This window comes from Aplidium turbinatum, chromosome 12 (assembly GCF_918807975.1).
Source record: "Aplidium turbinatum chromosome 12, kaAplTurb1.1, whole genome shotgun sequence".
In the NCBI taxonomy this organism is placed as follows: Eukaryota; Metazoa; Chordata; class Ascidiacea; order Aplousobranchia; family Polyclinidae; genus Aplidium; species Aplidium turbinatum.
Window position 1 is genome coordinate 10,621,949 of NC_137483.1, and position 17,893 is coordinate 10,639,841.

The window sequence follows — 17,893 nt, forward strand, 5'->3', positions numbered from 1 at the left end:
GCTCGCGCTCGTGCCAATTTCTAGCATTGGCCACTTGCAGATGTTTCATTACACGATAGTGAATTGTGGTTCAGATGACCGATAGGAAAAGGTTTAATCTGATGACAAAGTTCACGTAAAGTTCTAGTGAACCAGATTATGATATTTCAGTTATTTAAAAGTTGAAGCAGTAGGAAAAACTTCTGTAACAAAGTTGCAATCGTTATTGCACATTTGACAGTTTAAACTAATTCAGAGATTCAAACTAACTCGATCATCATACAAAACAACGTTTTCGTTGCTCTTAAGAAATATATACCCCAGCTTTGTTTATCACTAAAGATTTATTATTAGAAGCTATGCTTTTATGAAAACGTTAAGAATACTCAGTTATGCACTGAAAGTTCATTTACAGAAGTAAACAATTTGCCCAATTGACCTATAGAAATTTGATTGGCGGAAATGAGTATCATAGTGAACTGCACAGCAATTCGAAGCGAACTTCCTTTGCAGCAAGACTTGGCCCTTAAAATCTCTTTACAATCCAAGCATGTTGACATATTTTGACCGCTATTTGACACAGATCTGTTGACAAATTGTGTCCAACAATGTCACGGCAAAAAAGGTTGTAAGGTTTCCAAACTTAAGCTGAATGTTCAAGTTTCTTTCGCTGTTACTATAACTGTTTCAATAATCGCAAACAGAAGGTGTGCTATGACTGGCATGAAAGCAAGGCTACTGTTGGTTTTACTATTAAGGACAGCAGGTAAGCTGAAAATGTGATTCCTGCAGTAGTTGACTTTTTGTTAAAAGAACTAACAATATTTTTACCTGCAACACCACTATAATTTGTCATGATAATCGTTACTGTAGGTTTAGGAGAGTCTTTCAAAGACTTAAAAATTTAGCGATTTTTCAACTCAATAACCTTTATCTAATTTCCTGCCACAGTCGCAAAACCTTTGAAGGTGCCAATCTTCATTTGTGCATGGTAGAGTTGGAGCAGTTTGTGGAAGCATTCAGCAATTGAGCTTACAGTTGATCGAAATGAGCTGACGGCTCAGTTCTGTAAAGAGTATTCCAGGTGGTGTACAGTATAAGGTCGCGAATTGTTTTGGCTCTGGTGCACCAATAAAGCTATGAGGTACTTTCAGTGCCGCTGGAAAGATAATATGACCCTGTGCCAATGAGATCGTCGGTCGCCATATCAAGACACTAAGAAAAGCGCATTATATGTAAACAATACGGAGGTGGTTTTTTCAAGTTTTCTGTCACTATAATCATCCCCAGTCCAAAGATACTCTCTGGACTCCTTTTTAACGCTATTGGATACTTTCTAACAACAACAAAAAACCTAAGTTAGCAATTAGGCTTGTAAGTCAAGTGGCTTATAAACACTCCACCATCTCACCATTATACAAAAAAAAAGATAAAGGTTACATAATAACTAAAGGAAAACAATTGTGGAACACTTTTGCATCAAACTTGAATAGCCTAAGCTGGTCACTGAGGCTGGTCGCATGCATGTGATCCGGTGGAACAGTTAAATGCGATCCATAAAGTCAAAAAACTTAAGCTAAGTGTGCAGCATTACTGTAACCACTTGTTTTCAGTTAAATCACAAATTGCGTCATACAAATATGTGTCTTCTTGGTCAGGTCAATCGTTTGCGTTCTTCTTCGATGATCTTCTCGAAGCTTCTGAAAATGGACAATTCGGACAGAATCTTCCCAATACTGGAGCAAATATCGAAAATATTTTATTTCGCTCCTGCTATGTCTGTCATGGAACGTCTGTCAGTTCAGTGACATCTTCATGCTGGGAAACTGTAAATGAAGACCACAAACGATTCGTTTCAGTCAAATCTTGTATGGGTGCTTGTTCAGTAAGTAGCTAGGCTACTTAATGCTTTTCAGTATAAAATTGTTAAGTTATTATTGAAATTGGGTCATTTAGCCCGAATCTTCTAAATTAATCTAAAACATGCTCTTTGATCAGTATATCCCTACAAATGGATCAATGTGATGTTGCGGACAGCATAGGCGTAGCCAGGGGGGGGGGGGCGAAAGGGGCCATGGCCCTCCCAAATTTTCAAAGTTTGGATTCTGAAGTTGAACCCTTTGCTGAAAATATAGTATAATTTGTATAAATTTACATCGTTTTCCAAGACATCTGGCTATTATCACCCCCCAGGACTTGTTTTAGACACACAGAAAGACACTAATACATTTTGCAAATCCTAAATCGCGCAAAGTTTACGCGATTTACGTTTCTTTTTTAAACTAATCTGTGGAAGCAATTTCAGAATCGCTTACTCTGTTGGGTTTTTGTGTAGCTGAGTTTTTGTGTTCTCTAATTTTTGCCCGTTCGTGTGTAACAGCTACCTTTAATAAGTTAATAGCTGTTTATCTGCTAATAAATTTCATAGAAATATTACCCTAAAAGTGTTTCCAGAAAGCGCTATAATCCATTATTTGAGAGTAAATTTGCAAAAATTTTCCGGGGGAGCTTGCCCCCGGACCCCCTACAATACCTTCGACACGCTCTAACCCCCCACCAGCTTTATTGCTTCCCTTGCTCAACCCACCAGGATACGCCACTGCACATCAGGTGGCGATGTCTTAAATCAAACACTTTGTTGTTCTCTTCAATTCATAAAATATTTGCCCCCCCCCCCCCAATTTTTTTTTCTGGCTACGCCACTGGCGGACAGCTTAGATTACTTGAAGAAATGTTTTCATGAATTGGTGAATTTTCAGATGACGGTGTTAAACCACACAAGCATTGGCCTGATCGACTATACACGTCGTTGTGAAACAGACTGCACACCAGGATGCAGTAGAACAGATCAAAACACACATTTGTGCAAATACTGCTGCTATGGAGACAAGTAAGATTCGCACTGTCTGGATTTTTTTTTTTTCAAAACAACACTGTCAATACACAAGTGATAACGTTAGTAGTCCAATTGCACTGACTCTGAATTGTATTTTTCATTTAACAAAAAAGCATTAAAAAATCTTTCCGAGAACGAATATAAAAAAGTAGCCTACATCAACTGTTACTCTGCGGTTTATAGTTAATTACAGCTACCGCAAAATGACTTCGGACCTTTCTAAATTTTCAAGAAAAACAAACATTTTTGCATACAATGAAACCTTTTATTAAAAACAATCGAATTTTCTTAATATTTTGTCATATTGCCCTTATTTTTAATGACCAATTGCAGGCGATTTGGCATGGAATCACTTAATTTTTTAAAATATTCGGGGGTCATCTCCTGGCACCAAACTTTTTTGAGCTCCATCTTGAGTGTGTCCAGATTTGGTGTTTTCTTTTCTGCAATTTTCCGTTTCATTATTTGCCAGCAATTTTCAATTGGGTTCAAATCTGGACTGTTACCAGGCCATTCAAGCACATCAATGCAATGTTCTTTAAGAAACTTCTTGATCTTTTTGGCTGTGCGGCATGGTGCACCATCATGCATAAAGACCTCGCAGCCATAAATGTGGAAGAAGTTCAGCATGTGCTCCTCCAACACTTTCTGGTAAACATCAGCATTCATTTTTTTGTTCTTCGGCAGGAAATACAGGCCTGCCCTTCCTCTTTCACCAGAAAAACTTCCCCACACCATGACCGAGTCCGGATGTTTGACGGTTGGGATGGTATAGCGAGGATCAAAGCGATTGGATGATCTAGGGCGCCTCACTGTGGTGGATCCCATCCGAAAAACCTCAAAGTTGCTTTCATCTGAAAACATTACACTCCTCCATTGCTCAGTAGTCCAGTGGGCATATTTCTTCGCAAACGCAAGACGTTTCTGCTTCATTCGCTCAGTTACAAGAGGTTTTTTGGCAGCTTTGCGGCAAGGCAAACCCAAGTTCTTCTGGAGGCGGTGCTGGATTGTTCGGATTGTCACGGTCTCCAGCAGATCTGAGTGCATATTTTTTAAGCCTAGTGCTGTCAGTTGAGGTCTTTTTTCCAGTTCTCTTTTCATTATGTAATCTGTACGCCTTGATGTTTTTCTTTTTCTACCACCACCAAACTTATGCTTCGGAACTGCATTGCACGGGAGGTTTTGTTCCTTGGCATCAGCCAAAATCTTCATAATGGTGGACTTTGATCTTCCACTACGCTGACATATTACCTTTATTTTTACTTTTTCTTGCCTCCAGGCTAGTATACGAGCTTTTTCCTCATCACTGGTGTACTTTCCAGGCATAGCTAGTAATTCACTTTTAAAAATAACACTTGCAAAATTCTTCTCTCAAATATAAACTCCTTTAGGACTCCTCTTCTTCTCTAAACACTTTTTCAAGACTTTTGACTAGAAAAAAAAACTGAAACAAGATTTTACAGCATTGATATTGCTTTGGTAATCTTCTTCACATTTTTCACAATCTTTGCATTGTTAGTCATAATGCTTATTGTTAGTCGTATGATCTGATGTATAACGTACAGCTGCAAACCTGGCATAAAATTTGCTGTACGCAATAAGGTCCGAAGTCATTTTGCGGTAGCCTACATCAACTGTTACTCTGCGGTTTATAGTTAATTATTATATCAATCAATTTAAATTGAAAAAAATTGTATGTCTCAAGGAATGATACGGTTGTGTGAGTGAATGTTTGGACTTCAGAATTTTAAGGATGATTTTAGGTTTTAATTGCAGGTGCAATGGTATACTTCCAACGTATACGCCAAAAGGCCCAGAAACTGTTGCTAAAGTAAGCCGAAAGAATCTGCAAACCTTTATGGAAGGATCGATGGCCAAGCCACGTCATCATTCTGTAAATCCTTCAAACAAAGTAAGAATTAAATTTTTAAGTTTTTTAACCCCTATTTTGACAAAGCAACCCAACTTATCACATCTAATTATATAATAAGCTAATGATTATATAAGCATGTTGTTTCTGCATTCCAGATTGCTGCTCGCAAAAAAATAGTGAACTTGTGGCGTCACTTTGGACTTCCCCCAGAAATGCAGCAATTTAAAATAGCACAGACAGTATTGGAAGACAAATCCCCTTCAAACTACAGATCGGTATGACTTTCTTCTTTGTTGATTGCGTTTGCGTTACATGCGGCCATGAGTAGCCTACACAATCAGAAGCTTAGAAACATGGTATGACTGAAAAATCAAGATATCGCTTAATTCAACTCAATTTTTCCATTATTTTAGTACATCAAAACAGTGATAAAGGGCTACAATATCGTAGCAACCGTTCGGGGACGACATTACGGCACAATTAACGACGAGATCATTGTATTAATGGCACATTATGACACTCACCCTAGCGGAACAGCTGGAGTTGATGATAATGCGTCAGGTGTCGCTGCGCTACTAGAAGTGTCTCGGTTACTGATGAGAGATGAGACGTGCGACAGGTGAGTTCAGAAGCGCAAGCTAAATGAGTCCAATCAAAAAAGTAACACAGAAAAATCTTCCGTTTTTATAGTGTAACCTTTTAATAGCCTGCTAGTGTTTATCAACTTTTGGTTGATCATTCAGTTTAGGTTTATCATTCATTCACTTTAGATTTGTCACAAGATCTTAATGATCAATACCAGCATCTAGTTTTGTAAATAATAGAATGATGAGGTCAAATAAGCATTGTTTGTTCAGTTCTAGATTAGTGGAGTGAAATAACGCATCTCCAGATAGTTTTTCACGCAGTAACATCTAACAAATGGAATAACGATAGCCATTGTATTTCATTGTACTCCTCTTCTTCATTGCAGACATTATTCCGTGATATTGGCAGCTACTGACTTTGACGAGCAAGGTAGTTACTGGGATGGTTTAGCAGGCAGCGATTATACCAACTGTGTGATGGGAGACCAGTATGTTGGTCTCACCGGCTCCTCTCATTTCCTCTGTGGCTATCTTCTTCCGCACTTGCGTTTATCCGGATCAAGAGTCATCCTTGCTCTGAATTTAAATTCTATACTAAATTACGATTCCAGGTATGTAGCCTACGTCTGAAACAGGTCTAGCTATGGCTGCCAAGTGATATTATAATGTAGTTGAATGAGTTTCGCTTTTAGCAGCATGATCGTTGCTTACTTCACAGTGTAGATTCAAACGATCTGTTATAGCCTGATGCTGCGGGTTCTTTTTGGCAATATCAAATTACACTAGCTTTCGGAACACAGTTCCCTAGTCATGTGCTATGACGAATGGTGTTGAAGTCAGTGAGTGGTTTTTTAAAATGGCTCTTTGTTTTAGCTTGAGGCTGCCGGCTGTTGAGTTTCTGTGCTGTTAGGCGTTATTGCTGTGAGGTTTTGTTGGATCAGTTGATTAGTAGATTAGGTGACGTAGTTCTTCCCTTTCGGCGCGGTTGTTGATTTTAGGATTTTGTTTGCTAATGAATATGGCCTCTTTGAAACGTAATTGTACCGCGTCATTTTCTCTTCCAATAATTTTAAATTCAAAGTCTGCTTGGTATTGTTGTTGGTGATCAAATACCGAACTTTTATCCGAGCTGAGATGTTCTTTGAGGCGGGAATGGAGTGGGCGAATCGTGCTGCCTATGTAGCTTTCCTTGCATTTTTTACATATAATCTTATAGATACAGTCCTTGGTGTTGCACATGTTGTCGTTCCGTAGTTGGCAGTTTTGCATCTGGCAGGGTTCGGGCTTTTGTGGATTTTAAGTGCGTTTCGGAGGGTTCGGGAGCGCCGAAAGAGGCGGACTGGTAAGTCCAGGTCTTTGAAGATTTTCTTTATTTTACGGTCCGCGTTGTCGCTCATATAAGGAAATTCGAAATGTATTGGGTTGTATGATGTCTGAGGGGAGGGTTGTTTGCTTTGTCGGTGTCGTCGTCGTCTGGGTGGTTGTTTAAGGAAGTCTTTGGGGTATCCGTTTTCCCTGATTGTCTTTTCGAATTCAGTCAGGTGTGGTGGCAAAGGCAAAACTACTCCCACACTTCGACTCGGCCCTACCCACAAGCACTAAGAAGACCATACTCTTAAACGAAATACAGAGAAGAAGGGATAGATGTTCTTCACCCAATAAAGCAGCACCACACCTGACTGAATTTGAAAAGACAATCAGGGAAAACGGATACCCCAAAGACTTCCTTAAACAACCACCCAGACGACGACGACACCGACAAAGCAAACAACCCTCCCCTCAGACATCATACAACCCAATACATTTCGAATTTCCTTATATGAGCGACAACGCGGACCGTAAAATAAAGAAAATCTTCAAAGACCTGGACTTACCAGTCCGCCTCTTTCGGCGCTCCCGAACCCTCCGAAACGCACTTAAAAAACCACAAAAACCCGAACCCTGCCGGATGCAAACTGCCAACTACGGAACGACAACATGTGCAACACCAAGAACTGTATCTATAAGATTATATGTAAAAAATGCAAGGAAAGCTACATAGGCAGCACGATTCGCCCACTCCATTCCCGCCTCAAAGAACATCTCAGCTCGGATAAAAGTTCGGTATTTGATCACCAACAACAATACCAAGCAGACTTTGAATTTAAAATTATTGGAAGAGAAAATGACGCGGTACAATTACGTTTCAAAGAGGCCATATTCATTAGCAAACAAAATCCTAAAATCAACAACCGCGCCGAAAGGGAAGAACTACGTCACCTAATCTACTAATCAACTGATCCAACAAAACCTCACAGCAATAACGCCTAACAGCACAGAAACTCAACAGCCGGCAGCCTCAAGCTAAAACAATGATATTATAATGTTTATGTATTATTACTTTTATGATAAAAAGTTAAAAACACTTTTTATAAATAAAGATGCTTTTATAAAAGATACCAAGTTAGTTTTAATTTAAAGAAATACTGTTGTTCGTTTTTAGCCCTGCTAGTCAGTCATTACCTGATTTAAGAGATTTCATTACTGGACGAGCTCGGTATTCCAATGCCCACTATCGGAGATTCGAAAATCAGGTGACCAAATTATTAAGAACAATCTATTTTTAAACTCAATGAAGTAACTAAGGTCGGACTAGTGGAAAAGGTCCGACTGGAATCATAAAGTATAGTTGTAACCTATTAACGCGTTCAGAAATATGGTTGAGCTTACTGTTCAGGGTATGGGATGGAATGGAAGACGTTTTTTCTATTTTTAATCCTGATGTTTTCTTCCATTCCATCTCCATTCCATCATAGAAATCTTCCATCTGAAAATTGTGTAGCTTAAATTTCAGCTAAAAATTTTACAACAATATTTTTCTGAGGATTATGCACCGTTTGGTGTTAGGAGTTAGCTTACCACTACAAGACGAGTCCAGGACTGTGGAGTCGGGCAAAAATGTACGACTTCTTGGTTTAGACTACGGCTTCTTGGTTTATACGACTTCTTGGTATATAACTGGCCAACTCCGACTCATGGCCACGCCAAAATCCCGCCGACTTCACGACTCCGACTGCACAGCCCTGAAAGAAGCTGTGGTCTTGTTTAGGCGCAACTTCAACACTTGTTGTGCAGGAAGCAGAGCTAGGTGAAATGCGATGGAGTGGCTGGTATTCGTGTTCTGTCAATTTATGTGAAACATCAGGGGTATAGGTTTCACGTAATAAATTGTTTGATTTTTTTATGCTTGCAGGTGTATTGTCAACAAGTTTTGCAGGTTGAAATAGCATAGGAGTGGCTGCTTTATTGTGTTATTTTCGGGGTGATTACTGTCCGGTGTGGGTTATGCTAGCTTACTCACTCTTCTCTTGCTTAAGTTTTATTTTTACTTGGGGGAACACTTAAAAAACCTTATGCCTTATTTCGACGACTCCGCAGTGTTATGTGTTTGATGTATTTACCGCACCGATGTATGAAGCTATACTGAAATAAACTTGATTGATTTATTTTTATTATCACACTCACACTTCGGATTTTAGTTTTTAAAGCGTTTTGCATGCTGCCACAAAATGTCATTATTTCCCACTTTTTGATTAATTGTTCAAGTGTTCACAGAAATAGAATCATTCAAGAGCGATGTTCTTCAATGTAGTACATTTAAATGTCTAAACTTAAGTGAAAGTATGTCATCGTCAGTTGTCAAACTCAAAAAGTGTGAAAATTGTCGATTTCCCTTCCTGGAACAATCGTCCGCAAACAGCTGCGCTGGTTCAATACAATAAACAATCGACATATTTCTGTTTAAAAAACGTAATCAAACGAAAACGTTCTGTCAATTTATTTTACAACTTTTATATGTCTTGACATAGCGGTGGAATTGAGATGGTGGTGACTTAATGGTGGAATAGAGATGGAATGATGGAAGATTGTCCGCCCCGATAGCTCAGTGGTTACGCGTCCAGCTCAAGATCACACCGCACTGGTTCGACTCTCAGGGTGTGCGCTTGAGCAACGCATTTCAGGACTGCTCTCCAATCAGCGGCACCTAGTGAATGGAATAGTTCCCTGGCAACAACACTTCAACAATTCGAAAACTTCACTCTGTCAATCACGGTAACCGGCCCTGCGCCTAGAGTCTCTACATATGCGAAACTACCAGGATAACCTATCAAGGCTTTGTCAGTCCGAGGATAAAGATTCAAAACCAAACCAAGATTGTTTTCCATCCCATCACCAAAGTCTTCCATTCCTTTGCATCCTTGACATTTTCCATCTTCCATTCCAAAACGTGCCTTCAATTCCATTCTATCCCATTCCCTGCTTTTTGGAATGCAAATATTTTTTAAGCACAAGGCTTCTTATATAAGTAATTTGCATGGTCCAACCATATTTAACTTGTCTTTAGTTGTAGCCGACTGACACGTTTTCGTTTTTCTAAAATTGACTGCTGCAAATACTTCTGTATGGGCATAATAGATTTTATATGTATATGACTACCTTTGATGCATGGAATCTTAAAACAAATTTGGTTTAATCGACAAGGTTTTGCCTTATGGAAATTCTATTTAGTCGCTACAAAATCACACACAATCGACTGGTCAATTGTGAAAGACATGTTTGCTACACCGAGTCACCCACGATTACTTTTATTACCAACTACTCCTGGTGTTGATTATCCGTAGTTGGCCTACATAATAATAAGCAACTCCACATAGTTTAAACACAACTTGCTATGAGGTTTGTGTGTCAGATACTGCATAAATTATGTAAAAAAGCACATTTTTCTCATCATACATTAGCGCATTTGTATCAAACATTTACAGTGATGTCGAAAAGTTCTTTTAAATAGTTACCATACGCTTTCTAGGTGAGTAGAAGAAGGTATGTGGGTGACTGGGTGCTGGCAAGCTACGCACAGGTGGAATATAATTCAAAAACAACTCAATACTATGCCGATAAACTAGAGAAGACATGGAACAGCTTGAACAACGATGAACAACTGCAAATTGGCTTTATAAAGCAACATATTCCTGTGGACGGTATATATGTTTTCAAGTTATTTAATCATATTGTTACATACTAATCAAAGTGGTATCTTTCGTATAACTTATGTTTTGAACCATATCACAATTTATTCTGCTTATGATTTGCTTCAAAATCAATGAATGACATTTTGTGCAATTTTAATGATTTAAACTTTAAAGAATATCGCTTGTGGCTATCACTCAATCAATGGTTTAAATTAAGAAAAAAGTAGTTTTATTAAAGGAAATTGAAAATCGTGCGGTTAATTCACATACACATTTCAATAAAGATCTTAGAAAATATTATGTCCACCTTAACAAGTGACAACAACATATCAAAATTGTAACTACCGAACAAAATTAACAACAACTTACCGAAAAATTACAATAATAAGAATTCAAAGGTGCTGCATCTGTGCTTCAGCTAACAAATAAGCACCTTAGTGCGACAACGATCACATTTTGTTCTGAAAATAGCGGTTTCAATGCAGTGACTAAAAAAGTTTGTCTATCTGCAGGGAATGAGCGTCAAGTCATGCAGGTCGATGATTGCTTCCCGTTTGTCCGCTTACGTCATCCTCTGCCATGCATTTCCCTCACCGATACAGGTAGCCTACATGTCACAGAAAGCTTTGTAGCGTGAGATAAACAGCACATTGAAACCGTGTCTTAAAACGGCATAAAACGTAGTAAAATATTGAAAACACAAAGTTTTTCTTATGTTCCTTAACACCTGTGCCAGACAATTTAAGCAGTGTGTTTTTCCAGACAGAAAATCAGTTGTTTTTTACATGAATCAATGTAAGACAAGACTGATTTTTTGTCTGGGATTGGTGTTGAACTTTTGTCACCGCAAACTTGTCGCCTTCATACGAACCTTTAGGGCCGAGAGTTTGCTCTTTTGGCACCACCTAACATCGTTCAAACGGGGAGCACAAACTTAACTGCAATTAAGTGAAAGTGCTGAACCGAGAATCTTCAGCAGCGCACTAAGTTTTATTGATGTAATTGAATCATAATAAACGCTAGAGTGTTGGTGCAATTAATAAATTGACGACCGCAATCATTCATCCTGTTTTACGTTTGTTTTACAACACTTCATTAAAGTTGATGAGAATGTCACTTGTGCATACTCATGGCTTCTCTTTCACTTTAATTAAGGTTAGAGTTACCACTTACTAGCACAAGTTTCCTTTCTCCAGTGGTGCTTTTTGGTCGGTACCAGCTTTTTTCTCTTCAAAATCACCCAAATTTTTTATGCAAAGTTCTTTTCTCTGCTTTGGTCTCTTTTTTGTCTCGCCTTTTTCTCAGTTAGTTGATGTACATGGCACGTTCTTCTTCTTGCAAAGTTAGCGTTGAAAAAGCAGACCTCAAACCAGATCATCAAGTATTGCACCCCCTTTATGCACCTGATGGAATAGAAGGTCTACTCGCTCTAGATGAGAACATTAAAAACTGACTGCTTTCTGGTAACTTCTCAGTGTACTCCGGAAAAAATATCAACATCCTGGAGTCAGGCCCGGATTTAGGGGGAGCAGAGGGGGCAGTTGCCCCGGGCCCCCCGACTTTTGAAGGGCCCCCCTAAGTGGAAAAAATGTGATTTTGTGTTTATTTTTTTCCTTTTGGCCTTTAAAGTTTCTGCAAAATGCTGTGCAGTACTGGACTGATGCTACTGTAGACGTAGAGATGGTTTTTCGCGCCGTAGGCTTGAAAAAATTTTTTGCACGGGGGCTCCCCGATCTAAAAGTGCCCCGGGCCCCCCATCAGCTAAATCCGGCCCTGCCTGGAGTAATAAAAGAATAGACTCTCGACTCTCGACCCCGGACGCTCAGACGATGGTGGCGATGTAAACACTGGCCAAGTTTTTGCAAACTGATTGAATATTGATTAAATATTTTCGTTTTGTAACGAGAAAGTGTGTTCACCCATGTAGCCTACTGAGGTAGCCTACTTTTTTTTCTTTTTTTTTTTGTTTGTCGTATCCAGGCTTACACCTGGTGGTTGAAGATATAGATTAAGTGGACGGGAAGGCAAGGAAGCCAATCTTCGTGTTCACCTTCAGGCATGCCTTAAAGTGTCCTGCCAAAGACACAGCCGCATGCTCTTGAGCGGTGTCGAACCAGCGCCCTTTCGATTGCCGTTCCAGGGTTCTCACCACTCGGCTATGCAACCACTGAATACTGATATGACAGTTTTTTTAGTTGGCTTTGTTTTACACCTCTGCTCAGAAGGATGTTTCGATGCAATTTTTAAAAAGTTGATTTTTGCACCACAAAATAATGCAACAGTTCAAATCCTAATTACGTCAATACTGTGACGTTGCATGATTGACAGGTACACTTCGAGGTTATATGAGAGGATGCCATCATCATACTTGCGATGACGACAGTCACGTCACTGAGGAAAACTTGCAGTTTTTATCAAGAGTAAATACTGTATATTGTGAAATGATTTAAAAAATCACTAATTGTAATGTTAAACAGAAGAAGAACGCTCTTTATTTAATTTTTCCTTCACCAGTAAAAGGTGATTCCTAATACTGTTGTAAATTATTATTGGACTTTCTATGTACTGTAGTGTTGTTGAAGACATGGATGCAACTTTTTAAGTGCAAAATAAGAGTGTAACTGTAGGCTACTTTTGGATTTGTTGGTAATTTTTGAATGCAAACAAATAGATAACCGATGCTGTCTGGCGATTGATAGAAGAGTTGAGTGAAAGCGAATGTCTGCCTTCAAGAACAGTTGCTCCAACAACTTCCTTGATGACCACAGCCAGTTTTATGGAAAACCAAGATGAAATGAATGAAGAGGAAGCACCACGCAGTAGATGTAGAAACCCTCTTATGAAAGTAATAAAAACTAAATTGAAGTTTCTAAATGCAACCAAAATGGTGTTTGTTAAAACTGTGATGACAACTTTTTAATACTCCAAAAACCAAGCTCTCAACTAACATTCCAGTTCATTCAAACATTAGATTTTCAACACAATCAATTTTGATATTGCTTTTTATTTTAATTTTTGCATCATTTGACGACGTTAAACTATTTTGACGCGTGTTCAGTTTTGCTAACAGTAGCATATATGAAGTTCTTTGCTCGCTGTTGAAATATTTTTACGTATGTTTAAGCCTACTATATGATTTCATATTTCCTCTACCATGCTCTGCTTTCAAGTGTGTTTACTAGGTGCATACGGCGATACTGTGTAGGTCAGGGGTGTGCAAACTTGTAACACTGCTAGGCTAAATACACATATCCTGCTCGCTTGGTCTGCGGGCCACAACTATGTTCCAAAAAATGACAGCAATGAAAGATCTTTAGCTTTCAAAAAAGCAGAATACATAAGTAGCCTCAACGTAGGCAAAGTGCGGTAACATACCATAGATATCTTTCATTATGCTATCTTCTTTTTTTTTATATGAATCTTCTTCGTCACTCCAAGGGTCGAGAGGCTTTGCCTTTTACCACCCTTGAGCAGTGTCGGCGACTCGGTCTAGATGTTGAGCAGCCACTGAACTGATTCGTCATCCAGTTCACTTGGACCACGCACACTATTTGGTGCATGGTAGATGGGGCAGTTGCAGATGGTGTGGTCTGCGGTTTGTTCCTCCTTGCCATACTCACAGATCGCGAATGGAGTCATCCCCCACTATGTTATGACGAATATGCTCTCAATAAATGACTATACAGCTACCTTAGGCATAGCTAGCCTAATTTCACACCAGTTGAACTTGTCGGATTGCCAAACAAAAAATAGTTTTACCAATAGTTGCAAACTTGAAACATAAATGAAAATCGTCTAGTGAGCTACACATTATGTCAAATCCGGAACTTTCTGCGGGCCAAAAAGTTTAAGCTCACGGGCCGCGTCTGGCCCGTGAATCACGGTTTGCACATCCCTGATTCAGGCTACTGTGTGTCAATATTCAAGCTAATACCGTTCCTTTTCTCACTTAATTATTTCATTTGCTTGTTGAGGCTGCAAAGTACAGAGAAATGTTGGATAAAGCAATGTAGCAACGGTGTTAAAATGTAGTCACCCATGGCCAAGTAGACATGCAGTAAATTTGTCTGTCGTATTCTTTTTTTAATAGGTTTCTTCAAGAAAAAAGAACAGCTCGGTTTCTATTACAGCAACTTGTGGATTTTCAGAGAGTAGCTTAGAGCTCTGCAATGCGCCTAGCAAAAGCGTGTGGGGCTTGCTAAACAGTGGAACTGCATGGATTCCTAAAAGGGGAAAGAAAAAGAAGAATCGACGCTTATGGTAGGCCTATATGCTTACACTTCATAAATTCACTGGATGTCTTGAGCGTTGATATGATAGCACTCATAGCCTAGGCCTACAACCTTTTCCTTAGCTGAAGTGTGAGTTATACGAATTTAATTTACAGCATGGCAAGTGATTTAATAGAAACTGGCTCATGTATAAATGATGTGATGCGTTCGCCGTTCAGCAAGCGCTTTATAAACTCAATTTCACAATGCAAACTTACGTTTGTGTTTTTTTTTTTATCTTGGGGTAAGCTGTATTTAATTTGTTAAAAATTTTGTACTTCAGATTTGGATGATAGGTTTTATTCATTCGGTTAGAAACATTTGAAGGAGTTATAACGTGTAATTGATTTCAGGTTTCAGATCAACCTTGGTCGTCGGAGCAATATCACGGGAATATCTATTCAAGGAGTCCGCGGAAAAGGTTATATTCGTTCGTTCATGCTTTCCTACAGCGACAACGGCAGAGAATGGAACTGGTATATCCCAATCAAGCCCCTTCCTCGAACTGCAACAGAAATAAAAGGAGCTATCAACAAGAAATCTGCTGCAACTCGCACCCTGAAACCGCGTATTTTGGCGCAGTATATACGTATTCATCCGCGAAAGTGGCGCCGAAGAGTTGCGATGCGCGTTGAACTACTGGGATGTAAAGTGAGGTAGACTTACGAGTTGGCGTTAGGAAAGTAGCCAAGGGGGGCATGGGAAAGCATTCGCCCCTCCTCAAATTTCTATCTTGCCCTCCTCCACAAATGGGCTAAATTAAAATGTTTGCTTGCCCCCTTAAAAGTTTTTTTCTAGCTATGTCAAGCACCTACTCACAACTTCATCAACGACGCTTGAAAGAAGTCGGTTCGAAACTGCTCGAAAACACAAGACTGTGTCTTGGCAAAACAAATAGTGACAAAAAGAGATACCTCGACGACTGAACAATGTTTTCTGCTTCCATCAATTGTATATTGTGTTGCATCTTTAATTACGGTGCAGTGTATGTTGTCGCAATGTAGCCTACTTGTTCTCATTGCAACGTTCATCAGATTTAACAGCGTAACCGCTTCTGTACTGCTTAACGCTTGACGCTTAACACTTATTGCTTCTGTAATGCTCAACGCTTCTCTTGTTCACAAAAAAAAAACTACAATGCCATTTTTGGTCAGGTTTATTCAGGACACATACAAGGGTTTATTAATAATTATAGTTAGGTTTTATAATAGGCTACCTTACACTGCAAATAAGTTTAAATAAGTTTATATTATACAATAATTGAACTATAGGCATACGAAGCCGAGCAACGTTATCAAGTTTAACTTATTAAAGATTATGATATTTACAAAAAACACAAAACTACGCAACAATTAAATATCGAACGTTTTCGACATCACACGATGTCCTCTTCAGGAATAACATATATACAATTTTTACTACATCTGAGTAAAATACAATGGTTATTATAACTATAAACAGGAAAAAACAAAAACTGCACAGTACTTCTGACTAGCTCAAACTCAACGATATAGGCTCAAACTCAACGATATAGAGTATTTGGGTGTAGTAGGAGGAAGAGCTGTCTTCTTTTTTTTTCATGACAAATGAAGAGACGATAAAGATAGCGTTGATTCATCGTAGCCTGGGCTGCATTCATGCACTCATAAACAAAAACAACTCTAAATAGAAAAGGGCTTTTGTTGCAAAAAAATCGGGTGTACAATATCTTCCTTTTTGAATGTAGGCTATAGGTATAGTTGAGTAGTCAAAATAAACTACTGTATATGGCGTAGCCTACTTAGGAGGGACAATAAGCCAAGCCTCTCCTACAAAATATTACATAAATAGTTAAACTTTAAGCAAATAAACTTGGCTGGTATTTGGTAGTAGCAGTCAAAAAAACATAATCTCACCAGCAACATACAGTAGGCTACTACTGCCAATACCAATTCTTGTTTACAAAGTATTAACCATGGCAGTTTTTGTTTAGTCCAGTTGTGTTGCAAGAGTCTGATTTCGGTCTTCTGTTTGAGACGTGGTTGGCTGCGAGCGAGCGTTTTTTACGTTAGAAAGCTGTAAGCCCTTTTCAGAAGAAGTATCTTTTGCTAATCTGTTTTGCATGGAAGATAAGCAGTGTAGGAAAGGACGCAGCCAAAACCTTCGCATTTCTTCACGTTTGACACATGTAACTAGGAATAGATAGATTCCCTGAAAAACAGCAGGGACTGCTAAATCAATTGTTATTGATTTAGGGTTGGATGCACTAATGGGGACCTTTCAACGACTTAGCAGATCGGGAGATTAAGCAGCTTATTTCACAATATTTTTTTCTTTATGCGCCAATCCTAACCCGTTGGTTAGAATAGCAGATTACTGATGCACCGATCAATTTTGCGCAAACTAATTCTAGATTATCCAATTAAACGCTTAACGTGATCGGCCGCTTAAACGATCCGACGTCGGTGCATCCAACCCTTGATGTTGTAGCCTACTCTGGTCCACCAATTTTCAACAGGTACAAAATAGACCAATAGTAGTCAATTGGGGATTGAAAGCGTTCCTCATAACATTGATGGATTTTAATTAATAGACGTCAGAAGCCTGAGTCTCTTGCAAAGAGTGCATAACAACTTCAAACTCAATACAATCAGACCTCGTCCATCTTAAGCTCCTATTTAAAGTGCAACTGCACGATCAAATTAACATTGGCTAGAATCCATTGCCAAGACGTCTGGTACGGGATGAAAAACTTACTTCCTTACAATTGAGGCCCACAGCCAAGAAACCGACCTTTTTCCCACGCTCTTTAGCGCTTCTCTCTCACGCTACCTGGAAGTGGCAAACTCGTCTACGCCACCTAGCGATATGACGTCACTTGTAGTCGAACTTTGTGGAGACCAAACTAGACGCGATAGGTAAATGCGCTAATTTATAAGGTATCTATAATGAAGACGCATCTTTCAGCCAGCATATTATACAAATTTAGTTGTTGATGCCTGTGTGCCAGGAGTGGTTTGCGATACCCATCGCCGAAGGCTAGTTTCGTAGATTTGAACCGGCAAACTTGGTTACAGTAGCCTATATCGAAAAAATTTTGTAGGCTATTGTACAATAACGTTCAGTTACTGATTGTTGAGTTTGTTACAATAACAATTGTACAAACTCAACAATCAGTTCAGTTTGTTTTTATTTCTGACCATCACAACGAAAAAACGATATATGGCAAACATAACAGAGGTCTAGAAAAAGGTAGAAGCGACAAAACGCGGACGTTATAACGTGCATGATAGCCTACC

At 39.1% G+C, this 17,893-nt stretch overlaps 1 protein-coding gene across 2 annotated transcripts; it reads left to right on the forward strand.

Moving 5' to 3' along the window:
* Window positions 1-2,844: 2,844 nt before the first annotated feature.
* LOC145780957 (uncharacterized) lies at window positions 2,845-15,751 on the forward strand. 2 transcript variants are annotated; one of them, XM_082592639.1, is made up of 12 exons: window positions 2,845-2,869; window positions 4,652-4,787; window positions 4,904-5,023; window positions 5,162-5,367; window positions 5,722-5,946; window positions 7,818-7,908; window positions 10,182-10,353; window positions 10,857-10,946; window positions 12,673-12,764; window positions 13,016-13,189; window positions 14,435-14,604; window positions 14,969-15,751. In XM_082592639.1, the coding sequence occupies exons 2-12, from the start codon at window positions 4,734-4,736 to the stop codon at window positions 15,273-15,275; spliced, it is 1,701 nt and encodes a 566-aa protein (XP_082448765.1). In that variant the 5' UTR covers window positions 2,845-2,869; window positions 4,652-4,733; the 3' UTR covers window positions 15,276-15,751. The 2 variants fall into 2 exon arrangements, with proteins under 2 accessions (XP_082448765.1, XP_082448764.1); XM_082592638.1 differs by lacking the exon at window positions 2,845-2,869 and having other exon boundaries at window positions 4,478-4,787.
* The last annotated feature ends 2,142 nt before the right edge of the window (window positions 15,752-17,893 follow it).